General features: G+C 50.2%; 3 protein-coding genes across 3 annotated transcripts in view; 2 read left to right on the top strand and 1 right to left on the bottom strand.

Annotated features, from left to right (window-relative positions):
- LOC125428821 (H-2 class II histocompatibility antigen, E-S beta chain-like) overlaps positions 1 to 3,186 on the top strand; it is an 80,941-nt gene extending 77,755 nt beyond the window's left edge. Inside the window, exons 5-6 of the mRNA XM_048489499.1 lie at positions 400 to 423; positions 2,859 to 3,186. Coding sequence (XP_048345456.1) covers positions 400 to 423; positions 2,859 to 2,872 — 38 coding nt within the window. The 3' untranslated portion in view covers positions 2,873 to 3,186. The remainder of the gene's footprint in view (positions 1 to 399; positions 424 to 2,858) is intronic.
- A 13,846-nt stretch (positions 3,187 to 17,032) lies between these two features.
- Positions 17,033 to 21,722, bottom strand: LOC125428842 (mamu class II histocompatibility antigen, DR alpha chain-like). The gene is made up of 3 exons (XM_048489544.1): positions 21,473 to 21,722; positions 20,379 to 20,657; positions 17,033 to 17,187 (listed from the first exon to the last, which is right to left on the bottom strand). Exons 1-3 carry the CDS (start codon positions 21,720 to 21,722, stop codon positions 17,033 to 17,035), a joined length of 684 nt encoding a protein of 227 aa, XP_048345501.1.
- A 1,967-nt stretch (positions 21,723 to 23,689) lies between these two features.
- The window catches only part of LOC125429335 (HLA class II histocompatibility antigen, DR beta 5 chain-like), a 2,780-nt gene continuing 29 nt past the window's right edge, over positions 23,690 to 26,440 (top strand). The window contains exons 1-3 of the mRNA XM_048490365.1: positions 23,690 to 23,828; positions 25,965 to 26,261; positions 26,381 to 26,440. The exon at positions 26,381 to 26,440 is cut by the window's right edge and continues 29 nt beyond it. Coding sequence (XP_048346322.1) covers positions 23,708 to 23,828; positions 25,965 to 26,261; positions 26,381 to 26,440 — 478 coding nt within the window. The 5' untranslated portion in view covers positions 23,690 to 23,707. The remainder of the gene's footprint in view (positions 23,829 to 25,964; positions 26,262 to 26,380) is intronic.

Raw genomic sequence — 26,440 nt, 5'->3', positions numbered from 1 at the left:
CAGGCGAAACATTAGGAACAAGATCCACCAGACCACAGCCACACAGCCCGGAAAACCCACTACAACCAGTTGAATCCGGCCATGAAAGCCTTCGACAATACTTAAGGGAATATGTTGTAAAGTTCTGACCTTTTTTTAAAAGGTGCCAGTAGGCAACATCTGGGGAAGGCCTCAGGCTCTCTGCCCTCCTTGTCGTTGCCCCTCCAGAGGATCTGGTCGGCCACCGTATGAGATGGGATGCTGGACTGGACGGACCCTCGCTGGTCTGACCCAGCAGGGGTCTTCTGGGGTGGGGTGGGGGGTTCTTGTGGGATGGGGCACTTCATAGCACAGGAAACCCATAGAAATCAAAACCCCTTCAAAGACTTTGACTGTGTCTCTCCCTCTCTTTCTCTGTAGCATCTCTCAACGCACCTGCGGCAGGTAAGGCTCTCTGTGCACCTCCTCCAATAATGTTACTTGGTTTTAATCCTGCCTGGAATGTAGGAACAGCCCACTGTTTAAGCTGGTTGTGCGAAGCCAGTTAGATTTTGCACCGACTTGTGAGTGTTCCAAATACTTCAGATATGGTATCTCTGTCATCCTTAAGAAGGCCCAGCAAAGATTGTACTATCTGAGACTGTTAAGGAAAAAACAACTGGATGGAAAACTCCTGGTGTCCTTTTACTGCTGTGCTATAGAGAGTGTCTTAACCTCCTGCATCTGTGGATGGTTCTCCAGTTGCACAGTGGCAGATAGGAAGGCGCTCCAAAGGGTGATCACTACTGCACAGAGGATTATCGGCTGCCCTCTCCCCTCCTTGGAAGAACTCTATAATTCCCGAAGCCTAAAGAAAGCCCAACATATTCTGAGAGACCCGTCTCATCCAGCACACTCTCTTTTTGAACGGTTACCCTCCGGCAGACGACACAGGTCTATCAAAACTAGGACAAAGAGGCTTAGAGACAGCTTCTACTCTAGAGCTGTGGCTATGCTAAACTCCGCGGCTTCGTGTTGATGTGTTTGGGGCTGTGTAGGGATGGGTGGAGGAAGGGGAAAGTGAGGATTGTTTAGATATTTGAGGAGATGTTGTGTTTTGTTGAAGGCTTTCATGGCCAGATTCAACTGGTTGTTGTGGGTTTTCTGGGCTGGTACAGGAAAAGACATTCCACCTAAACATTGGGAAGACATTCCTGACTGTCAGGACCAGAGGCGTGGCTAGGGAAAATGGAGCCCGGTGCAAAATCTGAGTTTTGTGCCCCGCCCCGCCCCCCAATGTTTGTGTTTTTGTATTTTTTAGTGTTTTTTTTCAGTTTATGGCCTGCAGGGGGTCCAGTTTATAGGCTAGCAGCACCAAAAATTCAGGTATCTTTAGAAGACTCTCCTGATGATACCACTCAGGTTTGGTGAAGTTTGGTTCAGGGGGTCGAAAGTTATGGACCCTCAGAGGTGTTGCCCCCATCTCCTATTAGCTCCCATTGGAAACAATGGGGGATGGGGGCATAACTTTGGACCCAGTCCATAACTTTGGATCCCCTGAACCAAACCTCACCAAACCTGGGTGGTATCATCAGGAGAGTCTCCTAAAGATACCCTGAAATTTTGTTGCTGCTGGCTAGCCTAAAAACCGTGCCCCCTGCAGACCAAAAACTGAAAAACACTGAAAATACAAAAAACACAAACCTGAATTTCTGTGCCCCCCAGGTGCACGCCCGGTGCAATGCGCACCCCCTGTCCCCCTTGTAGCTTCACCTCTGGTCAGGACTGTTTGACAGGAGAATGCAATGCCTAGGAGTGTGGTGGAGTCTCCTTCTTTGGAGGTTTTTAAACAGAGGTTGGATGGACATTTGTCAAGGGTGCCTTGAGTACTCCTTCATGGCGGGGGGCGGGGGTTGGACTCGATGGCTCTTGTGGTCTCTTCCAACTCTGTGATTCTGTGAAGCTCTGAGCAGGTTATGGGGTGCCGGGGAGATCTCTGCCAGGGTAGGGGCCAGTGTGGTGGACAGAGTGTCAGACTAGGGTCTAGGAGACCCAGATTCAGATCCCCACTCTTCCACGAAAGTTCTCTCAGTTACCTTGGGTCAGTCACATACCCTGAGCCTATCAAACCTCAGATCTGGAGATCACAGAAACTGTAGATTCGTTCTAAAGCAGTGGTTCTCAACCTTCCTAATGCTGCGACCCTTTCGTACAGTTCCTCATGTTGTGGTGACCCCCAACCCTAACATTTATCCATTTTACAGATGGAGAACACTGATGCAGAGAGTCTTAGGTGACCCCTGTGAAAGGGTCGTTCGACCCCCAAAGGGGTCCTGACCCCAAGGTTGAGAACCACTGTTCTAAAGCCTTTAATTCAGAGCATAGGTAACATCGTTAAAGAGGAATCTGGCGATTCCCGCGCAAACCCCTTACCTATATCCCAGTGCCCCCTCCCACCAAGCCAAGCGGCTCCTACTTCCCTCTACACACTACAAAGCATTCACTACAAAGCATTGCGAACCTGGGAACAGTTCACACCTTCCTTTGATAGGATCTGTGTCCGGGATACCCCGGGGCGCCGAAGGAAAGACGCCGGGCTTTCGCCCCACATCAGAGGATGGCACACCGCCTCCCCCCGCCCTACCTGCCTTTTGGCAGTGACAGGCTCAGTCCTGACAGAGCTAAGTCACCTTGCAGGGTTGTTATGAAGATAAAACTGAGGATGAGGGAAGGATGTTGTAAGCAGCTTGAAGTCTCCATTGGGGAGAAAGGTGGGGTATAAATGAGATAAATAAAAATAAATCAAATCAATCAGTTCTTTCCTGGAGTACAATTGGGCCTTTACCCCTGCATAGATCAGGGGCAGCTAATATAGCGTCTCTCCTTCTGTTTCCTGACAGGGCTCATCGGTTAGGCCTGACGGCTCCAGCTCTGACATCTGAGAAATCATTTTCTTCAGCAAACAAGATTTTCATACAGCTCTACCGATCTCCCTCCCCTGAACACAAACACACACACACAGGTCGTACTTTGACTGAATGATGCTGAAACCGCTGAGACTGCTAGAAAGCTCGCGATTTGGCGAGAACTGCTAACAATTGCTGCTTTAAAAAGGCTACAAAAATGGCATTTATTACTCTTTGTTGATGACTTTAACTGGAGAGACTGTTTCCCTGTGGGATTTTGTCTAATTAAAAACACTTTATAGAGAGTTGTCTGTGCAAATTTCAGCTGAGCCTCTCAGGTTAGATTTTATCACACCCCCTCCTCTGAGGAGCTCCACGCAGATTACAGAGTTATCATCCCTCACCCTGTTTCCTCCCACAACAATCCTATAGGATAGGGTTGACCTCACTTGAATGTTCCAGGCCAGCCTGATCTAAGCAGGGTCAGCCCAGGTTGGTACTTGGGTGGGAGACCACCAAGGGAGACTAGGGGGTCACTCCGTGGAGTCAGGCAATGACAAAGCACCTCTGGAAAACTCCGTCCTTGAAATCCCTATAGGGTTTCCACAGGTCAGTTATGACTTTAGGGCTCTTTTCGTACAGCAGGCAGAGTGAAGGGCCCCAGTGAAGTTCATCCTGGCGAAGGGGAGATTAAAACTTAGGTTTCTCAGGCCCAAAGTACCAGAGCAGTACTCGTTCTTTAACAGAGGGAAAGGGCAGAAATGGGGCGGGGGGGAGTGTTGGTTAGGCATTTCCTGGGCTGTCAAGGATCTGTGATATATAATTTAACAAATAGGCAGGGGTGTATCTGCCATGGGAACATAGGGAGTCAAATGTCCCCGGGCACCCTCATTTGGTCATGTGAGGGGTACAAAAAAATCAGGTTCGTTTGTGGGGGGGGGGTTTGTGTTTTTTAGTGTTTTTTCAGTTTTTGGCCTGCAGGGGTGCAGTTTTTTGGCTAGCAGCACCAAAATTTCAGGGATTTTTTGGGAGCCTCTCCTGATGATACCAGTGACATAGGTATAGATTTTATAATGGGGTGGGTTCAGGGGTGGGGCCATGACCCCAGCCACCCCTGGGGGCATGGCCCCACCTTCCCAAGCCCTTCCCCCAGCCTCAGTGCTTATAAAAGCAGCTCTCTGAGGCCAAGGATGGCAGACTCCCCTGCCCTGGCTGCACCCACCCCCCCACTGGCTGGGCTCCCTTCGGGCAGAGGCGTAGCTAGGGAAAATGGAGCTCGGTGCAAAATCTGAGTTTTATGCCACCCCCCAACAATGGACGGCCGCTGTGATGCTGGAATCCATCCCCAAACAGCATCACTTTCTGGGGTGCTGTGTGTTTCCAGGCTGTATGGCCATGTTCTAGCAGCATGACGTTTCGCCTGCATCTGTGGCTGACACCTTCAGAGGATCTGATAGTAAGAAAGCAAATGGAGTATATATATACCTGTTGGAGTGTTCAGGGTGGGGGAAAGAACCATTGTCTGTTAAAAAGTAAAGTGTGGACTTAGCAAGCTAAATTTACATGTGCAATAGGTGAGGGCATATTAATAGAAGTAGCCTGGCCTTTGTTCCCTTAATTGTATTACTGTCTATAATCATCCTGTGTTTGTGTGGAGCTGATTAGTCACTGTCTTGATTCTAGTGTATTTCAACACTGGTAGCCAAATTCTGCAATTCTGCAAAGCATCACTTTCAGTGGTGTCTAAACGAGGGACCCCAGATTCTCCTTTTAAATCCACCTTAAAGGGAGATTCTGGGGGCCCCAGGTAAAACAACATTGAAAGTGATGCTGTTTTGGGGTGGATTTTCCCCCACCCTGAAACAGCATCACCTTCAATGTTTAAACATGGGACCTCAGATTCTCCCTTTAAATCCATGCCAAAGGTGGGGGGGGGGGGTTTAAAAGGAGAATCTGGGTGCCTGCTGTCAGGGGTATAATTGTTAAGCTAGCAGCACCAAACTTTCAGGATATCTTTAGGAGACTCTCCTGATGATACCACCCATGTTTGGTGAAGTTTGGTTCAGGGGGCCCAAAGTGATGGACCCTCAAAGATATATCCCCCATTTCCTATTAGTTCCCATTGGAAACAATGAACCAAACCTCACCAAACCTGGATGAGTTTTGGGAGAGTCTCCCAAAAAAATCCCTGAAATTTTGGTGCTGCTAGCCTAAAAGCTGCGCCCCCTACAGCCCAAAAACTGAAAAAACCACTAAAAATACCAAAAAAGCACAAACAGGGGCAAAGCTTCAGAAATGTAATGGGAGGGTTGAACCCAGGAATCCCCCCTTACCTACATCCTTGGATGATACCACCCAGGTTTGGTGAGGTTTCACTAAGGGGGTCCAAAGTTATGGACTCCTAAAAGGGGTGCCCCCATCTCCCATTGTTTCCTGAACATCTGGAGTACCATAGATTGGCCACCCCTGTTCTAAAGAATCTTGTTTAGCATTTCTTGTGCCATTAAGTGGGTTTGCTCCTGACTGTGAGCAACTAATTTGGATTCTGTTACAAAATTCTGGCATCCTGAGAACCAGGGTTTTGTGTTTGTTTTAAAGAAAAGACATTGCAGACAAGAACCTCGGGACATGTTCTATAATAATGTGTTGGTGACTTTGAAATGACCTGGTGCCAAAAAAAGCATTATTTGGTTGTGGGGGGGCACAGAACTCAAATTTTGTTACCGGGCTCCATTTTCCCCAGATACGCCTCTTAGGTGACTGAGAAGGAACGATGGAAGAGGGCTTCTGGAGACATGGAGCCCAGGCACTGCTACAAATGTTTCGTGTGGCTGTTTTGCGATGCAACATAAATAATGCAATCTTTCATTCTTTTAGCACCCATGGGAAGGAAGCCCTCTGGGCCGCCGTCCAAGGAAAACAGCTAGGAACAGGTTACATCCCAAAAACCGCAAACTCGGGAACAATGAAAATTCCCACTGACAAAACAGGGGTGTTTCCCCCCCCCACACACACACACACATTTGTACCCGTGGGATAGGGAGCAGAAACACGTTTACACCAGAGCACCAGAGAAAAAGTTTGGCTCAAAAAGTCATCCCCAGTTTCGCATCCCAAAGATATGGACCAGTTTTGTCTTGGCTGGTTTGGGAAGAGGCAGCCCCGAAGTCCTCCACCCACTCCCCTCGGGAACACCCGCCCGGTTATTTCTCCCTCCCCCCTCCAAAAAAGGGGGCTGTTTGCCGCGGAGGGATAAGAGGAGCCCCCCTCTTCCCCACCCTGGGACCCTGAGAGTTAAACAGTGGAAGTCCCGTTTCCTGGACAAGCAGGAAAACCGAGGGGGGGGGGGGGCTTTGATTCTCTCCCCGCCCCGAGCAAAGGCAAGGCTGGGATGAGGATGGGGGGGGGGACGGAGTCATCCATAAGAGAGGCGGGTCCTTTTTTGCACAGCCATGACCCCCCACCTCCCCACCCATCAGCATTTTGGAGTGGGTTCAAGAAGAATCCAGGTTCAGACTCGTTTACACGAGTGAGCAGGGAGCTGTGCGGTGCAGGGGGGGACGACAAAAGAAAAGAAAGGGGGGTGGGGTGGGGTGGGGTGGGGTGGGAAGCAAAGTCGACCTGCCTGGATGGGAAACAAGTGGACCCAATTCTCCAAATGGGAGGGGGCAAAGCACCCATTTTAGCCCTCCCCCGTTACTCAACTCGCACCCCTACAATCAGGAGGTGGGGGGTGTTTGTGCCGGGGTTCTAAAGAAGGGCCCCCCTTACCCTCCACCCAGCTTTGCATTGATGAGGATGGAAGAATAACGAACGGCGGGGAGGGGGGGCGAGTGGGGAGAGAAACTGCTGCATCCCAGAATAAGGTCTGGAGTACCCCAATCACACGTTCCAAAAATTTCAGAAATTTTTGCCCGTGTAAGAGGGTTGACTTTACCTGACGAACTGTCTCCTGCAACATTGTTCTTTGTCTAAGGACCTGAAAATGGCTGTCACTGTGGATAACTGAGGGTCGGTTGCTTCCTTCCTGCCCCCCAAGCCTTTGTGGTTTGGAACGTTAATTTTGCATTCGCTGCCTTTTTCAAAGATTTGATATATTCTATGGGGAGCTGAGGATTCAACCTCGGGAATTTTTGCCAATAAATCTTTGAACTTCGTTTGGGCGATAATGTTTGGAGCCGGTCAATAGTTTAGGGCATCTGAATAGAAGTATGAGTAACAATGAAGACTATAGCCTGGGAGTAACCCTGTAGATAGCAAGGTCACTGGTGGGAGCATCTGAATAGAAGTATCCTGGCCTTTGTTTCTTTTGTCTATGGTCATCCTGTGTTTGAGTGGAGCTGGTTTGACACAGTCTTGACCCTAGTATTTTTCAACACTGGCAGCCAAGTTCTGTTCATTTTAATAGTTTCTTCCTTCCTGTTAAAATTGTCCATGTGCTTATGGATTTCAATTGCTTCTCTGTGTAGTCTGACGTAGTGGCTTTCAGAGTGGTCCAGAATTTCTGTTTTTTCAAATAATATTCTATGTCCAGGTTGGTTTATCATGTGTTCTGCTATTGCTGATTTTTCTGGCTGAAATAGTCTGCAGTGCCTTTCGTGTTCTTTGATACGTGTCTGTGCGCTGCGTTTGGTGGTTCCTATGTAGACTTGTCCACAGCTGCATGGTATGCGATAGACTCCTGCAGTAGCTAAAGGATCCCTCTTATCCTTTGCTGAACGTAGCATCTGTTGAATTTTCTTAGTGGGTCTGTAGATTGTTTGTAGGTTGTGCTTCTTCATCAGTTTTCCTATGCGATCAGTGGTTCCCTTGATGTATGGTAAGAACACCTTCCCTCTAGATGGCTCTTTATCTTTGTTCATGTGGCTTGTTCTTGGTCTTGCAGCCCTTCTGATTTCTGTATTAGAGTAACCATTAGCCTGTAGAGCCCTGTTTAGGTGATTCAATTCATCTTGTAGGAGGTGAGGTTCACAGATTCTGTTTGTGCGATGTACCAAAGTTTTTATGGTGCTCCTTTTTTGCCCTGGATGGTGATTGGAGTTTTTGTGTAGATATCTGTCTGTGTGAGTAGGTTTTCTGTATACTGTGTGTCCCAATTGCTGGTTTGGTTTGCGGATGACTAAAACATCTAAAAATGGCAGTTTTCCTTCATTTTCTTTCTCCATAGTGAATTGGATGTTTGGGTGGATCTTGTTAATATGGTCCAGGAACTTGTTTAGTTCTTCTTCTCCGTGGCTCCAAATGGTGAATGTGTCATCCACATAACGGAACCATATGGTGGGCTTTTTTGGTGCTGTTTTTAGGGCTTGTTTCTCAAAATGTTCCATATAAAAATTAGCTATTACAGGGCTAAGAGGGCTACCCATGGCTACCCCATCTTTCTGTTCATAGTATTCATTATCCCACTGGAAGTAGCTGGTAGTGAGACAATGTTGAAACAGGGCTGTGATGTCTTTTGGGAATTTCTGGTTAATGAGTGTCATGGTGTCTGCTATGGGGACCTTGGTGAATAGGGACACCACATCAAAACTGATCAGTTTGTCATTGGGGTTGAGTTTGAGTTTGCTGATTTTTTCAATGAAGTGAGTTGAGTCCTTAATGTAATGTGTAGTAAGACCAATATGGATTTGTAGTTGTGTGGCCAGAAACTTTGCCAAATCATATGTAGGAGATCCAATTGCACTCACAATAGGTCTGAGTGGAGTGGAGTCCTTGTGGATTTTTGGGAGTCCATAGAGTCTAGGCGGGTGAGCTTCAGATTTGCAGAGACGTTTGCGAATGATTGGATCAATTGAGGAGTTTTTAATCAAGGTGTTGGTTTTCCTGGTGATTTTGTTGGTTGGGTCCTGTTTTGACTTTTTGTATGTTGTGGGGTCCAAAAGTTGTCTGATTTTTTCTTTGTATTGGTCTGTTTCCATGATAACCGTGGCATTACCTTTATCTGCTGGTAGAATGATGATTTCTGAATCAGAATTGAGATCTTTGATGGCTTTTCTTTCTTTCCTTGTTATGTTACTGGAGGGAAGTTTTGCCTTTCTCAGAATCCTTGCTGTTTCCCCTCTTACTTCCTCCGCTTCTTCCTCAGGGAGATGATAAATCGCTGATTCCACATTAGCGATGATGTTTTCTACTGGAATTCTGGTGGTGGTAACAGCAAAGTTGCCTCCTTTTGCTAAGATGGATACTTCAGCCTCAGAGAGTTGCCTCTCAGTCAGATTGATGATGGTCCGTGATGTGTCCAGTACAGGTTTCACCTGATGTTTTTGGCATTTGTCGAATTTTAGTTTCTGCCTTTTAGTGTGGTAAGCCATGTCTTTCTCCATTTTGCTGTAGGTGAAGTAGTCAATTTTATCCCAGTCTTGTGCACTCATCTTTTGGCTGGTATTGATATGAAGGACTAATAACTCCCTGTCTACGTTTGCCAGTTCTTTGCGGGTGGTGTGGATTCTCTCACGTAAAAGCGTACGTTCTAGGCGGTTATAGATGCGGTGAGCCTGTGGTGTTTTGAAAGTCCTTTTGGCTGCAAGAAATGATGGGATAGTACCTGTGTCTCTGCAGCGTAGAAGAAAGGTTAGAGAACACAGTAAGTGTGCTTTCCTGAGCCGTAGTTTTTCCAATTTCTGTGTGTCTTGGAACAATTTCTCCCCGTAGAGATGTTCAATGTATTGTCGAAGGCTTTCACGGCCGGAATCACTTGGGTGCTGTGTGGTTTCCGGGCTGTATGGCCGTGTTCTAGCAGCATTCTCTCCTGACGTTTCGCCTGCATCTGTGGCTGGCATCTTCAGAGGAGATGCCAGCCACAGATGCAGGCGAAACGTCAGGAGAGAATGCTGCTAGAACACGGCCATACAGCCCGGAAACCACACAGCACCCAAATATCTCCTGCAATCTTTTCTTTGTCTAAGGACCTGAAAATGGCTATCACTGTGGATAACTGAGGGTCGGTTGCTTCCTTCCTGCCCCCCCAGCCTTTGTGGCTTGGAACATTAATTTTGTATTCACTGCCTTTTTCAAAGATTTGATATATTCTATGGGGAGCTGAGGATTCAACCTCGGGAGTTTTTGCCAATAAATCTTTGAACTTCGTTTGGGCGATAATGTTTGGAGCCGTGGTTGTGCTTGCAAAAGTCCCTGTTAACGAACCCTTAGAATGATGAAGAAGTTTAGATGAGGAGAGACTTTCAGCTCCTCCTCAGCAATGGAACCGCGTTGCCCCAGGACTGGGTCTCATGGGCTGCCGGGGATGCACGAGAAGAGGGTGAGCGAACCAGCAGTTCCGAATAGCCCATCTTTTCTCCTGGGCGGCATGCAGGACTCTGCGAGCATCGCTGGAACTGAGAGGCTGAAGAGAGACACACACACACACACACACACACACACACACACACACACACACACACACACACACACACACACACACACACACACACACACACACACACACACACACACGAGTCCTGTTTAATACCATGATTAGGCCAGGAAATGGCCTTGGTTCATGATCTACCATCTGGGTCGGCCCCCTGAACCCAGGAATGGAAGCGCTTTGGTCATTGAATGTTTATTTTGGGGCGCAGAGCTGTTTGGGGGTTGTGCTGAAAAGTCAGGCAAGGCGAGTTAAAACTGTTTTAGATCAATGAGTAACTCAGGAACCGGGAGCTACAAATAAGGAAATGGGAACCAACTTCCGCCTGGCGGAATGGAGAGCTGGCTGGGGCTGTATCCGACTACATCACGTCAGGTGGAGAAATCCCTCCCCCCAGGTTCAGTGACCCCCTGTGTGGCTGCTTGTGGGCTTTCCAGCCCCTGTTTGCCTGTTTCCCAAAGCATCTCCAACAGCACGAAGCCCCCCTCCTGCCTGGCTTCCCGCCGCTTCTCTGCACCAGTAGATGGATCCGAAGACGAGCCCTCTCTGGAACAGCTGCCTCGGTCTTAGGAGGATCCGTGGCTTATAATATCCTGGTTATTTTTAAATTGGCCCCAGTCCTCATGATGTGCCCCCCCCCCCCCGGCATTCTCAAAATTCCCAAGGTGCCCACCAGGGGCTGACTCAGATGGGAGACCACAGCCTAATTCTCAGTCTAACTCGCCTACAGATGGAAGGCTGGGTGGTTGGCCGGAAACAACCAGTCTGAAGTAGCTTCCTGCTCGGAGGGAGTCCTTCCTTGCTTGCAAAGTCTGGATCAGGCCTGGAGTGAGACTCAGCAACATAAACACTCACCAGCAACTCTTCTTTGCATGGAGGATTTCACCTGGGGAGGGAAGATGAACAGTTTGCCAGGGAGACGGGGCATTGCTTAATCCAGAGAGGAGGCTCAAAAAGGGCACCGTCATGAGGACCTCTCCCCTTCCCAGTCCTAAGTAAAGGGAGGGGGTTGATCAAGTCTTTCCTGGATTCCTGAGTGAGTGAGGAGTGATCCCAGAGGCGGCTGTGTCCGCTGTCCAGGGTCCTGAAAGGTGAGAACTCAGTGCCTTGCACTCGGCCAGGCAGCTGACACCAGAGTCAATATCTCTCTCTCCACTCCACCACCTCCTGAGTCTCTCCTGTTGGCACTGGAGTGGTTCCACACCTTCTCCTCCTCTCCTCTGTGTTCTGGGATAAATTGTGCCATTTGCATTGCCAATAAAGGAAGGGGTCAAAAACATGATATCCAGATCTCCCCCCTGCTATTTGTAATGAACGTTCAGTTTCCCCTTTGGCGACAGGCAGAGCTCATCCAAACATGCAGCCAGGTCTTTGGAAATTGGGCACCAAGTTCACCGTGCTGGCAGTTTTAGTCCACGAAAATGAAGGATGATGGAGCACCCTGGCTCACAGTCTATCCAGATCTCTTGCACCACAGCTATTTGCAGCCCAGGTTGCCTGTTTGAGGCAGATGGCCTTGCAAAACTGGCCACCAATTTCAGGATTATTTCATGGGACTTTCAAGGCCAAAAGTGAAGGGGGACAGAATATCTTAGCTCAGGCTGTTTCAAGATCCCCCCCCCTCCAAAAAAAAGATGCTAAGGGTATCTGTTTGGGATAGGCAGAGCTCATCTAAGAACATAAGAACAAGCCAGCTGGATCAGACCAGAGTCCATCTAGTCCAGCTCTCTGCTACTCGCAGTGGCCCACCAAGTGCCTTTGGGAGCTCACATGCAGGAGGTGAAAGCAATGGCCTTCTGCTGCTGTTGCTCCGGAGCACCTGGTCTGCTAAGGCATTTGCAATCTGAGATCAAGGAGGGTCAAGATTGGTAGCCACAGATCGACTTCTCCTCCATAAATCTGCCCAAGCCCCTTTTAAAGCTATCCAGGTTAGTAGCCATCACCACCTCCTGTGGCAGGGGTGTAACAAGGCAGCCCTGGGCAAACTGTAGCCCTGGGCAAAACCTGAGTTGGATGCCCCCCCCCCCCCGGCATGGGCGGCCACTCCACCACGACCAAAATTGTTTTTGCACCAGGACATTGGTGCCTGCAGGGGGTGCATTTTTAGACATATCAGCACCAAATTTCAGCATATCATCAGGAGACTGTCCTTATGGTACTCCCCAAGTTTGGTGAGGTTTGGTTCAGGGAGTCCAAAGTTATGGACTCCCAAAGGGGGTGCCCCATCCCCCATTGTTTCCAATGGGAGCTAATAGGAGATGGGGGCTACAGTTTTGAGGGTCCATAACTTTGCCCCTAGACAAGAAACTGCACCAACCTTGGGGGGGGGGTGTCATCATCTCCAGATGATACCCTGAAATTTTGGTGCTGATACATCCAAAAATGCACCCCCCTGCAGGAACATCCCAGAAATTTGCCCAAGAATCTTCGTTCTGCATTGAGTTTTCTGCATTGCTGTCAATGGGGGGTTGCAGGCTGTGGAGGCACATTTCTGAATGCACAGTCTCAAAACTTTCAGGGTCTCATCAGGAGACTGCCCTAATGATGCCCCCCAAGTTTGGTGCAGTTTGGTTCAGGGGGGCCAAAGTTATAGACCCTCGAAACTGCAGCCCCCATCTCCTATTAGCTCCCATTGGAAACAATGGGGGATAGGGGCACCCCAGCACAGAGTCCATTTCTTTGGACTCCCTGAACCAGAGCCTCACCAAACTTGGGGGGGGGGTAGCATAAGGACTGTCCCCTGATGATACGCTGAGAGAATATTGGTGCCACTAGCCTAAAAACAGCGCCCCCTGCAGGCCAAAAATGGAAAACCACTAAAATACCCCAAAACGAACCCAGCATTTTGATGCCCCCCACAAGGTGATGCCCTGGGCAGCTGCCCACCTTGCCCCATGGGCATTATGCCAGTATCCTGTGGCAGCATATTCCAAACACCAACCACACGTTGCGTGAAGAAGTGTTTCCTTTTATTAGTCCTAATTCTTCCCCCCAGCATTTTCAATGAATGCCCCCTGGTTCTAGTATTGTGAGAAAGAGAGAAAAATTTCTCTCTGTCAACATTTTCTACCCCATGCATAATTTTATAGACTTCAATCATATCCCCCCCTCAGACATCTCCTCTCCAAACTAAAGAGTCCCAAACGCTGCAGCCTCCCCTCATAAGGAAGGTGCTCCAGTCCCTCAATCAAGTTCAATAAGCCTTTATTGGCATATACACGATAATATAAAAAACACAGTTCCAGTTAAAAAGTGAATAGTAAAAAACTTCGCGTTTGTCATACATTCAGTTTACAAACTTCTGACAAAAACTTTGCCACTATAAGGCAACAATGAAAATCCTGACAATTTAAAAGCATAACTACTTTATCTGATTCAGTATAATCAATCATAGGGTCTATAGCTTGGGATAGCAGGCTGGATCGGAGTTCTTGGTATAATACGCAGTTCAGGAGAATGTGTGGGATGGAATCCAGCTGTCCTATGCTACAGGTACAGAACCTCTTATAAACTTGGAAGACCTTTAAGTCTTCCTCTATGTATGAGAGATGGCATGATGTTAAATCTAGCCAGCATATTGGCTCTCCTGTGTATGGGATTTGTGAGCGCTGTAATATAATAGGCGGGGTATCCCTGCGTGAAAGGAATTGACATATTTGTTGGTGAACAAGATTTATTTGCCAAGCTCTGCAGTTGTTGATAGTCCAATTGCTAACAAGCCTCTCTCTTTAATGAGGGCAAAAAGTTTCAGTAAAGGTTAGCATATTGGAAGGAGTCGCTGTCATAACCCAGTTCCCCGATCTTTGCTGTAACCTGTTGTGCACCATTTTGAATGGTGGAGTTCACTCAAGAGTAAGTTGGGTTAATGAGTTTCTGGAGCTTCGGTAGTGAATATTTAACCAGAATTTTATAATGAATTGGCAAATAGTGGCCTCTATAGAGAATATAGGCCAGATTCTAAACATAAAGACTGCATATAGGGACGCAGTTTGCCACGCCAAATAATTTGTGCAAGAATTTGGAGTGGAATGATTTGATAATGCTGTTATTCGGAATTAGCCAAATGGGAGCTCCATAGAGTAGCTGGGCTCTCACCTTGGCTTGGAAGACTTGCAGAGCTGGGGGAATATATTGAGATTTACCCCTGGAGTAATAGAACCTCTTAATAGAAGCCAATACTTGATTGGGCCCGGGCCAGTCGCATATTTTTTAGATGGAGTGGACCATGACAGGTTGGTATTAAACCAGGGTCCTAAATACTTGAAAGTACATGTTACTTGCTCGATATAATGGCCCTTTATCTTCCAGGTTTTGCTTTTTGTTACTTTTCCCAAAGACCAGAATCTTAGTTTTATCATAGTTCACCTGCAAGTCATTTGTCACGCATGAAATTCGACAAATTTATGCAGGAATGTATTAAACCCACACGAGTGAGGGACAGTAGAGGCTGCATCATCCATGACTAGCAGAAGCGGAAGGACATGCTTTGGAGCCGATCTTAGGAGCTATGCCCGTTCACCCGGAAGCCAGGAGCTATGGGGAGATCATACAAGAAGATGTTGAATAGTAAAGGGGCTAAAACGCATGGCCCTGTTTGACTCCCTTTTTTACTATGGACCGGGTTTGATTAAAGAAATCCCCTATGGTCTTTCACCTGGCATGAGTTTTGGGTGTGCAGTTGTTTAATCAGGAAGAGAAGTCTTGGAGTGGAGTGTTAAGGGCTGCAAGTTTTCTCTCAGGGATTTTTCTCTGTTCACCGAGAATTGAATGCTCCCTTGGCGGGGTCCAAAAAAAGGCCACACTTAGTTTGGAAGAGCTGCTCTTGGAGTATTTATTAGCTAAGTGGGCCAGGATATGGGCCTGGTCTAGTGTTGATTTCCCCTTGGAAAAGCCCACTTGTTCAGGGCCAATACAGTCCCTCAATCATCCTTGTTGCCCTTCTCTGCACTTTTTCTATCTCTTTGATATCCTTTTTGTGAAATGTGAAAACCAGAGACTGAACTACAGTACTCCAGAAGTGCAGTCCCGCACCACTGCTTTCTCAGGAGCATGACAATCTTTGCAGTTTGATTCTCAATTCCTTTCCTAATTATCCCCAGCATAGAGTTTGCCTTTTTCACAGCTGCCATGCATTGAGTTGACATTCCCATGGAACTATCAACTAAGATGCCCAAATCCCTTTCCTGGTCTGTGACTGATAGCACTGACCCCTGTAGCGTGTATGTGAAGTTTGGATTTTTTGCCCCTATGTGCATCACTTTGCATTTTGCTACATTGAACTGCATTTCCCATTTCTTAGCCCACTCACCTAATTTATCAAGGTCTGCTTGGAGCTCTTCACAATCCTTTGCAGTTTTCACCACACTACATAATTTGGTATCATCTGCAAACTTGGCCACCACACTAACCAACCCCTACTTCCAGGTCATTTATATCTAAAAGTATAAGTTTTAAATGTGGCCACCAGTTTAAGGATGGTTGTAGGACACGAAAGGCTAAAGAATCAAGGGAATCAGAATATCCTAGCCTAAAGTGTGTTCCCAGTAACAAAATAAGCACTCTCTTCAGAGTCAGTGTTATTACTAATAGTAGTAGTTTGTCACCAAGTCACAGCCGGCCTCTGGTGACCCCAAAGGGTTTTGAGGACATGAGGCATTGAGCAAGGTGGTTTAACCATTGCCTGCCTCTGTGTTACACCCCTGAGATTTCTTGGAGGTCTCCCATCCAAATACTTAGAATCAAGGTTTTTCTTTCAAGGTTTTTCAACAGAGGCTGAGTGAACATGTGTCGGGAGTGCTTTGATTGTATGTTCCTGCATTGCAGGGGGTTGGACTTGATGGCCCTTGGGGTCTCTTCCAACTGTATGATTTTATGTCTGAGGTGGAGTGGGGATTCGGACCTGGACTGCCCAGATGTGAAGAAAATACTCTGTGGCTGAAATACAGCTCCTCCATCCCTTTAACTCTATGCCAAGAAAAGATTAACCTGTATGGGCCGCATCAAAGGTTGTTGGGGATCAGGAGAATCCCACCCACCCCCACCCCCAGGAGGAAAGGTTTGTTTGTGAAGAACAAAAGGTTTGTTTGTTGTGAAGAACAAAACTTGGTTGGTGTTAAAAGTGCTGTGGAATCAAAAATTTTCTCTGCTGCTTCAGACCAACATGGTGACCCACCGGAATTTATCCACTCCAAAGGTGTGTCAGTCACCTGTCCTTCACTGGCTGCAAACAGGGAAATCTAAGACCTTCCAATAGTGGAATGCCCAGGACATGGCAGGCTCTCTCCAAATCCATGACAGGACAGAAATCAAGTGGTCATTTCAGTGTGGGAGCGATATGGGGGGGAAGGGCCACATCAAAGGGTGTTGGGGATCAGAAGAGTGTCTCCCCAAGAGGAAAGGTTTTGCCGAGAAAAGAGGCGTGAAGGATGCAAGTCAAGAAAGAGGCAGGTGCAGATCTCAGCAGGGAGGGAGTGGCACATCCGCCTTTGATTACCTGGAATGGAAGGAGAACAGGGCAGGTGAAAGAATGTACCTGGGCAAAGACATTCCCCAAAGAGGAGACCTCCAGAGCATCCCCTGCAGCCAGCGCCCCCCCCCCCCACAAACATTTAAGGTGTGGCTTTGTAAGCCCCTCCTCCAGCTATGACACAGAGACCTTCTTTCCTGCCCCGCCCCTTCCTGTCTGCCCTCCTCACCCATTTCTGGCACCCGTCAGTAACAGGGAGGGTCCCCCACCCATCAAACTTGGCAGCCTGAGACCTCCCCCTCCCCAGTCTTAGGGCCTGCTGGCTGCAGGCTGGACTCACATGGGCCTCCGGCGTACGTTGGCTGCATTCAACCGCCGGATCTTCATGATGAAGACGATGCCCACGATGATGCCCGTGATGCACACAACCAGGCCCAGGCCGCACACCACATCCGCCTCCGTCTCTGGGAGGGGCTCATCACTGTGGGCATCTGAGAAAGGAAGGTGGATCAGCAGAAGCAGAAAGAGGGACTAGGCCCAGCTCCTCCTCTGTGATTTCTGCCTCCCTGGGACCTCGCACCTCTCAACTGACCTTTGCTGGCTCAGTTAAAACCTTGGAGTCAGTCTGGATCCAGCTTTAATACTGGAGAAAAAAAGATAAGGCATCTGCAAAGTAATTCCTTCTTCTTAAAACTCAGCCTCGCCCGTAAGACGGCCCCGTATCTTTTGTTTGTTTCGTTACTGGATTTCTGATCCACCCTTTCCTGGCCCATCAGGCTCAAGGAAGTTTGTGGTGTGGGGGTTGGGCCCACCAGGCTTCCTACTGTGGGGGTTGGGCCCACTGTGGGGGTTGGGCCCACCACCCTTCTCAGGGTCTCAGTTTAAAATGCAACCTTGCTACAACTCACCTGACCACCTGGATCCACACCACAGCAATGCTCAGGCTGAACTACTGTAATTTACTGTACATTGGGCTCTCCTCCAACACAGTTCATCAACTCCAGGCATGGCTACTAATCATCATCATCATCATCCCCTCATGGGCACCCCCTTGTCATGGGGAAGGGGCTTGCGTGCTTCGATGACATTGAGAGCTATGCTTAAGGTCATGTATTCTACCAGAAGGGGCTCCCAAGCCAGACAGGTCTCAACCAGAGTAAGAGTGTCCACCAACCCATACAACATGGGGATACAAACAAAAAATTATTCCATACCGCATCGGCCGTTGCGCGGGTTAACAAGGGCCGCATCGGGGTCCCTGGGCATGCGTCGACAAGTGGGCTACAAGTGGACCAACCATCCAAAAGAAAGAAGTATAGTGCACTAGAAAATCATGCCATCATGGCTTGTTACTACAACTCAGGGCCAGAAAAAAAAGAGGATACTTGAGGCGGATATACGAACTGTAGAAACAGCGCTACCCAGATTCTAATATCACTGACCAAAGACTGGCAGATCAAAGGCGATTCATCATACAGAATAAAGTGTTTACAGAGATGGAAAAACTGTGAAAAGAAAGCAACTGTAACACCAGAAGAAATAAAAGTACACACTCCAGAAACAGCAGGAGAGATAATAGTAGAACTGCTAGATGAAAACGCCAGCACAGGGGAGAAAATAATAGTACAACCACCAGCAGAAGTCCCATGGATAAATCTGATAAACTGACAGAAAGACAAAAAGAACTAAGGGAAAAGATCATCCAGTATGGGCGTTCAAAATGAGGAAAGACCACACGGCTGCCAGCATTGAGAAAATGGTGCCCAAAAAAAGACCACAACAGCCATAACAAGGGATGTAAACATGGCACTGATGACAATTGAAACAACATCCATCAAACAAACTAATCAGCTCATGTACAGTACGGCACTAGTGGTCATAAGAGAACTGGGCATTGAAATACCTAAACCCAAGATAAATCAACCGTCAAAACCAAAGTAGTACTACAGACATCAGAAGAACTGCAAGACCAAAAACAAGCTACATGAACAAAGATAAAGAGCCAACTAGAGGCAAAGTGTTCTTACCATACATCAAGGGAACCACTGACCGCTTAGGAAAACTGATGAAGAAGCATAACCTACAAACAATCTACAGACCCACTAAGAAAATTCAACAAATGCTATGTTCAGCAAAGGATAAGAGGGATCCTCTAGCTACTGCATACCATGTAGGTGTGGACAAGTCTACATAGGGACCACCAAACGCAGCGCTCAGACATGAATCAAAGATCACGAAAGGCACTGCAGACTAATTCAGCCGGAAAAATCACCAATAGTAGAACACATGATAAACCATCCTGGACACAGAATATTATTTGAAAACACAGAAATTCTGGACCACTCTGACAACCACTATGTCAGACTACACAGAGAAGCCATTGAAATCCACAAGCACATGGACAATTTCAACAGAACGGAAGAAACCATGAAAATGAACAAAACTTGGCTACCAGTGCTGAAAAACACTATAGTCATGACAGTGACTAATCAGCTCCACACAAACACAGGATGACTATAGACAGCAAACAATCAAAGGGAACAAAGGCCAGGCTACTTCTATTCAGATGCTCTCACCAATTGACCTTGCTATCTTCATTGTTACTCACATGCTAATGGGTGGATCCCACTCAACACATGTAAATCTAGCTTGCTAATTGCACCCTTTACTTGTTAACAGACAATGGTTCTTCCCCCACCCTGGACACTCCAACAGGTATATATACTCCACTGTTTTTCCTACTATCAGATCCTCTGAAGATGCCAGCCACAGCTGCAGGCGAAACGTCAGGAGAGAATGCTGCTAGAACACGGCCATGCAGCCCAGAAACCACACAGCACCCCAGTGATTCTGGCTGTGAAAGCCTTCGACAATACATCATCATCATCATCATCTTCTTCTTCTTCTTCTTCTTAATGGAATGGCCTGTCTGGGAAGGCTTCCTATAAACAATGCAAAACTGAAAACTAAACCGTTCACAGACTTGCTTGGATAAATGATTGGGACTGTGGCCACTACTCTGAATAGCTGACTGCAAGTGGGATCCTATTTGATGCAGTTTCTGTTCCGCTTAAAGTGTCGTGTGGTTGCTTCTGCTCTGCTTCCGTTCTTTCTGGTTGGATCCAGACTTCCATTTCCTAATATATTATTTAATGAGTGTCTTGTTCTGTTGGCTGTACTGACTCACTGTGTTTAATCTGCCTGGAGCCTCTGTAAGAAGGGGGGGGGGGGACTATAAATAAAATAAACAAACAAATAAAATCCTCCAGCAGCATCAGTTCCCCCCCAGCCCCCCTTTGACCCCAAAAACCCTCAAGAGCAGCTGTGGTCCCAGAGCCGATCTTGACAGAGTGTGGTCCCAGAGCGCTTTTAGAAATGCAGGTTTCTTTGGGCCTCAAGAGGCAAATCTACGGCCAGCCTCTTTCATCTAAAATCCTCTTCCCACAAGCCCAAGAAAACCTTGCTGGTTTCTTCTACCTTCACGGGAAGACATGTACGTGGCACCCCTCAATGTGGGGACTGCCCCCCCCCCAGACTGTTCTACCTGGAGGACTTGTCCTTCTTTATTGCTCCTGTCCCACACGTGGGAGTCACCAAGTGATGCTTGAGTGGTCCATGGAGGATCCCCCAACAAGCCCACTGGCCATGATTTCCTCCCCTCCCCCATGGTCCCGATCCTTACTCCACTCCTTGGTGAGGGGCTGGGCCAGGCCCCAGTGCTCCACCCGGCAGTAGTAGATGTCCTCGGCATTGGGGATGAAGGCCAGGTAGGAGAACCTGCGGAAGGAGTGGTCCGTGTTGGGGTAGAAGTCCGTCTCATCCGCAGCCTTCACCTCCTGCCCGTTCTTCACCCAGGTCAGGTTGATCACCGGGGGCGAGAAGCCATCAGCCAGGCAGACGAGCAGGTTGGGGTCCCCCAGGGCCACTGGGTTCTTCAGGTACACCGTCACCTTTGGGGGGACTAGGTGCGGGGGGGGGGAGAGAAGAGTTTCTGTTGGAGGTCTTGATCCTACCCCAAGAGCCCCTTCAGAGGGCCCAAATGGCTCCGGAGTGGAATCTGTGCTCACTAAAGGGGAAAGACACCCCACTCCTCCCATGGACGTTTGAGGACATTTCAATGCATGGAGGGAGCCTGTCTGGACCCGCCTGGCGCAGGACGAGCTCTGGAGAACCACCAGCCCCACAGCAAGAGGGGCAACAGGCAGCCTCCGCTGGGAAGGATCTCTCAGGAGAAGGGGAAGAGGGAAGGAGACGAGGGAATTATGGTCATTTGGGGCAGTGGGGGGAAAGAGGGGTGGGGAATAATGGCTACACAGGTGTGAGACTCTTCCTCTGACTCTTACAGCCACTAGTGGGCCCTGAGTGTTGAAGACCAGACTGGGATAGCAGTTCCAGGTGCCACCCAAGGATCTGAGAGCCCCAAATTCAAGTCACCCCCCTGCCATGAAAGTGTGCTGGGCAGTCCTGCAGATATGCGGGTCTTGGGTCATTTTCAGCGTGGCCTACCTCACAAGGTTGTTCTGAAGATACAATGATGTCAGCTGCACTGACAAAAAAAGGGGAACAAACTGTCTGAGCTTTCTGGACCGGCCTCAGGAGCGGGTCCCGCTGGAGACAGGGATCAGGATGCTTAGAAGGGACTTCCGATCTTGGGGGCTGAAGCCGGGATGTGGGACATGAATTCTGGACATACAGAACCCCTGAGGCCCTTTCTCAGCTGGGGGCCGGGAGGGGGGGCGCTGAGGCTTCTGCCCTATATGGGGGGGGGGGATATACCGTTCTGGGCCGGGGTGTTGTTGGAGAGGCGCATGAGGTTGTCCAGGTGGGCGCGCATCATGGCCATATTTCCCAGCAAGCCGCCGAGCGGGTAGCTGGAGAAGTGCTGGAACTCGGGCCGCCTCCAGACGACCTCCAGGCGCTCCACGTCCACGTGCAAGAGCTCCTCGCGGTCTATGTCGTAGGCTTCCTCGCCGGCGCCCTCCTCCGGGCCCAGCCCCCGCTGCACGAAGCGGAACTCCGCCAGCATCTTCTCCGCTGCCGCCCCGGGAGGGAGGGAAGGAAGGAAGGAGGACACGCGTCAGGCAAGAACCCCCCCTGCCCCGTCCCCACGAGCAAGGTGGTCTACGAGAAGGGAGCGACTCCTCTGAAGGCGCCCGAGCGAAACCCCCGCCCCTCCCCTGTAGATCCCGAAGCTTCGTCCTGAAGGGGTGGGAGGAAGGAAGCCTTCTCAACCCCCCCCAACACACGTGAGCCTCCCCCGTCCCCCTCCAGTGGAAGAGGAGGCCGAGGAAGGGGCAGCCCTAACGAACACACACACACACCCAGGTCTGTGGGGCGCTTCCTTCCAGGGTCCCAAGTCGGAAGAGAAACGGCCTTGATCGAGCTCTCCCATAGGTTGCGGCGGCGGCGGCGGCGGCGGCGGGGGCTTGAGTCTGGGACTCAGCCCCGGGAGAGAGAGTCGGAGAGAGCGAGTTCCTTCCTAGTCCGGGCAAGTGACGGACTTGGGGGTGGGGGGCAAAATGGGGCCAGAGAGGGGATGAAACTGACAAGAAATGGGCTTATACCCCCCCTCCCCACAGACACACACAAGCGAACTTGACCCATTCACCCGGCGTGCCCAAAAGAACAGCCGGGGGGGGGGGGGCTTCCAGCCTCCCTCCAGCTTCCCTGTCTCTTACCATGCGCCCCCAGGAGGAACAGCAGCAGCAGCAGCCCCCACTGGTGCCCCACCAGCCCCCCCATTCCTGCCGCCCTCTCAGACGGCCGCCTGGCAGCTATGAGGGAGCCGCGGGGCAGAGACGCCGGATCAAGTTCTGCCCGTGGGCGGGGCAGCCAATGAGAAAAGGCCTGGCCGATGAACTAGCAGTTGCCAGGAAGGGGAGCCCAGAAAGCTGCGGGAGCCGCAGATAGACGGAACTCCCGGCGACTGGAGCCCAGAAGCGAGCGCGAAAGAGGCCTGGCCGCCCCCTCTGCCTGCGCGCGCCCCCTCGGAGCCTCCCGGGCAGGGGCTGCAGGGCCGCCCCTCCCCTTGCAGAAGCCGGACCCTCTGGAAACCCCCCCCCCACGCTCCCAGGCTGGTCCTGGGCGGGGGATCCCCAAGGAGCGGCCGGTGGCGCGATTGAAAGGTGGTTTGACGGAGGGACGGCAGGAGTGAAACAAGCGCGGCATTGACAGCAAGGGCTGACCCCGGGGAGGGGGCGCGGGTTCTGGGGCCCTCGGGCTGCTCTACTACCAGCTCACACCAGATGTACCAGGCAGAGCCCCCCCCCCCGGCCGTGCCCCCATCTGGCCCCTGGGGGTGAGCAAAGCCGAGGAGGAGGAGGGGCGTTTACAATCCCAACAATTCAGGATTCCTGAATTGGAATATAAATGCTGCTGGGTGAAAGAGCCGAGCGGCTGGAAAGGACCGCAGGCTGGTCTGAGAGGCCCCGGCGGCACCTCCGAGAAACGCCGATGAGGCTATGAATGACAGCACCAAAGATACTACCGTCCCCCTAGATTTTGAGCCCCGCCCCCCTTCAGTTTGCCACGCCTTGGGGGGAAGTCCGGCGCTGGGTCCCCCCCTTCCTGGCTCATCCCAGGGAGAGCCCCCGTTCCCTCCGCATCCTCCTCCAAACTGGACCAAAAGTGTCCCAGGCGGACCCAGGAGGCGCTCCTTGCTGAACAGCCCCGTCCCAAAGAGAGAGGACCAGCTGGACGCTTGAACGAGGCGGGGGGGGGGGGACACAGAGATCCTATAACCCCCTCCCTCCCTCTCTCACGTGCACGTACCTGCTCTCTTGCGCGCGCACAAACACACAGACTTTCTTCATACTATGGGTTTAAAACAAAACATCTGTTCAAAGTGGAGCAGCTGCTGATGCTTCTGTCCGGAGACTGATGACGCTTCCCCAGAAGGAATTCTCATTGGTGCTCCTTTGGGCCACGGCCCCGCCTCTCCCACGGGACTTCAGAAGCCAAAGTCATTTCCCTCCTCAGCAGAGAGCAAATTAAGTTTCCATTTAGGCCTAGATGTGGGGCATCCATGGGGCATCCATGGGGTCTGGAGAGATCCTACCAGTGACTTTCTTACTGATGGTGCTTGTGGCTCCCTCCATGGTCCACGGAATGGAAAGAAGAACCAAGCCCCCAGGTAAGCAGAGCACTCTCTCTCTCTCTCTCTCTCTCTCTCTCTCTCTCTCTCTCTGTGTGTGTGTGTGTGTGGAGCGTATGGAGGAAGGGGGAGGGTCCTCAGAGACCCACCCCCATGGTTATTTCACTTACTTCATTTCCCACTCTCTTCTATTGTTAGGCCAATGAGAATCTAAAACAGCTAACCTCCCCCCAACTTCCCAGGGGGGTTGGCCCCCAGAGAGCCTGATTTTGTGCCCCACTTACTACTGTGCCTACCTGCTCTAACCCTGCAGGGAAGAACCTTCCCCCACCCCACTCATGCTTGGTTGCCGGGGAAGTCAGAAACCAGAGGAGTCGCCAGATAGGATTGCAAGCACACGTGCGCACGCACAAGCACACCTGCGGTTCCCACCTGGCCTCATCCCACATCTTGAGTCCTAAATACGACCATTACCTGGGGGCTGGAGGACCTCTCCAGGCAGTGGAGAGGGGAATATAAAAGGAAAAACCTCCCCAAGCCCCACCCCAGCCTAAGTGCTTATAAAAGCAGCTCTCCAAGGCTAGGGATGGCAGACTCCCGTGACCCGCCCGCCCCGGCTCCCCCACCGGCTGGGCTCCCAGCTGGCAACTGGCAGTCCATTCTCTCTCCCTTCCAGGCAGAGGGGTAGCTAGGGAAAATGGAGCTCAGTGCAAAATGTGAGGTTTGCGCACCCCCACCCCACCCCATGGGCAACTGCTGTGATGCTGGAATCCACCATCAAACAGCATCACTTTCAATGGTGTTTAAATTAGGGAGCCCAGATTCTCCTTTTAAATCCACCTTAAAGGGAGAATCTGAGGTCCCCAGATAAAACAATATTGAAAGTGATGCTGTTTTGGGGTGGATTATCCCCCACCCTGAAACAACATCACTTTCAATGTTTAAACTGGGGACCTCAGATTCTCCCTTTAAATCCATGCCGAAGGGGGTGGATTTAAAAAGAGAATCTGGGGAAATTTGGGGGGTGCCTGCTGTCAGGGGTACAATTGTTAAGCTAGCAGCACCAAACTTTCAGGGTATCTTTGGGAGACTCTCCTGATGATACCACCCAGGTTTGGTGAAGTTTGGTTCAGGGGGTCCAAAATTATGGACTCTCAAAGGTGTAGCCCCCATCTCCTATTAGCTTCCATTGGAAACAATGGGGGATGGAGGCACCCGCTTTGGGAGTCCATAACTTTGAACCCCCTGGACCAACCTTCACCAAACCGGGATGGTATCAGTAGCAGACTACCCTGATGATACCACCTAAGTTTAGTGAAGTTTGATTCAGGGGGTCCAAAGATATGGACCCTAAAATGGGTAGACCCATCTACTATTAGCTCCCATTGGAAACAATGGGGGATAGGGCACCCCTTTTGGGGGTCCATAACTTTGGACCTCCTGAACCAACCTTCACCAAAGTTGGCTGGTATCATAATGAGTGTCACCTGACGATAGCCTGAAATTTTGGTGCCATTAGCCTAAAAACTGCACCCCCTGCAGGCCAAAAACCGGAAAAAACCCCACAAACGGAGGGGCGGAGCTTCGGACATGTAATGGGGGGGGGTTCTGAACCCGAGAACCCCCCCCTCCTTACCTACGTCCTTGATTGTAACCACAGCTTCGTCTGCCTGAGTTCAATATATCATTCATTAGATGCTGTGGTATACAAATTATTTATTCTGGTTATGTGTTATTAAAAAATTCCAGTAAATCCATCAGTCCTGGAGTCTTTTCTCAACTTCAAGCATATTGAATCAAAACAACTCTTCTCTTCTGTGGGAAGTTTAACACATCAATGTTTCAAAAAAAACCCTGACTTTATTTCCATCACCCCGACAAAAAATAACCAAACATAATAACCCTCATTAAAGCATGTTCTGAACTTTCCCAAGAGGCCAGGCGCCTGCTGCTCCCAGTCTTTTCCCTCGAATATCTTGTCAGAGAGAGGCAAATTCTTTCCTTTTCCTCTGTCAAAATTACTGTTTCCTTTCCTCCAGGGTCTGTTTGGGGGGAGGGGAAACAGGAGCTGCAATTCCAGCCCCCCTCCCTCCGCCTCCCGTCTGGGGGTGGGGGTGGGGGTGTTTGTTGTCCCCCAACGGTGACCCTTCTCTCTGCCCCCCCTTGTCGCCACAGCCCCCCATTTCCTGCTCCAGTGGAAGTACGAGTGCTACTTTGCCAACGGGACGGCCGGGCAGGTGCGCTACCTGGAAAGGTACATCTATGACCGGCAGGAGCTGGTCCGCTTCGACAGCCGCCGTGGGACCTTCGAGGCCGTCACGGGGCTGGGGAAGCCCGACGCCCGACGCTGGAACGGCCAGACGTTGCGCCTGGAGAACAGGCGGGCCGCCGTGGACTCCTTCTGCCGCCACAACTACGCGATCGACGAGGCAGACGGCATCGCCGCCTGGAAGTGTGAGCGGGGGAGGAGGGGTAGTTGCAGGGGGGGGCTCCGTCGGGCGGGAGGGGGAAGCAGCCGGGGGAAGCGAGGGAGGGAGCGATGCCTTGGGGGGGCCTTCATACTCCACCCACCTCACCCCCACTCCACCCAGCTTTGGGGGACGCCACAAAGATCCTCGTGGGGGGAGCAGAAATGCCCGTGGAGCCAGGAA

Source organism: Sphaerodactylus townsendi, linkage group LG03, assembly GCF_021028975.2.
Source record: "Sphaerodactylus townsendi isolate TG3544 linkage group LG03, MPM_Stown_v2.3, whole genome shotgun sequence".
Classification (NCBI taxonomy): Eukaryota; Metazoa; Chordata; class Lepidosauria; order Squamata; family Sphaerodactylidae; genus Sphaerodactylus; species Sphaerodactylus townsendi.
Note: the sequence above shows the minus strand (reverse complement) of the source record. Positions and strands in the feature narration are given on the sequence as shown.

Excerpts from the sequence above, each read along its gene's own strand:
- LOC125428842 (XM_048489544.1), bottom strand. The coding sequence starts at position 21,722 with ATGCTGGCGGAGTTCCGCTTCGTGCAGCGGGGGCTGGGCCCGGAGGAG. Across the intron at positions 20,658-21,472 it reads CAACACCCCGGCCCAGAACG|TCCCCCCAAAGGTGACGGTG; the intron begins GTATATCCCCCC and ends CCCCGCACCTAG. Across the intron at positions 17,188-20,378 it reads GCCCCTCACCAAGGAGTGGA|ATGCCCACAGTGATGAGCCC; the intron begins GTAAGGATCGGG and ends TTCCTTTCTCAG.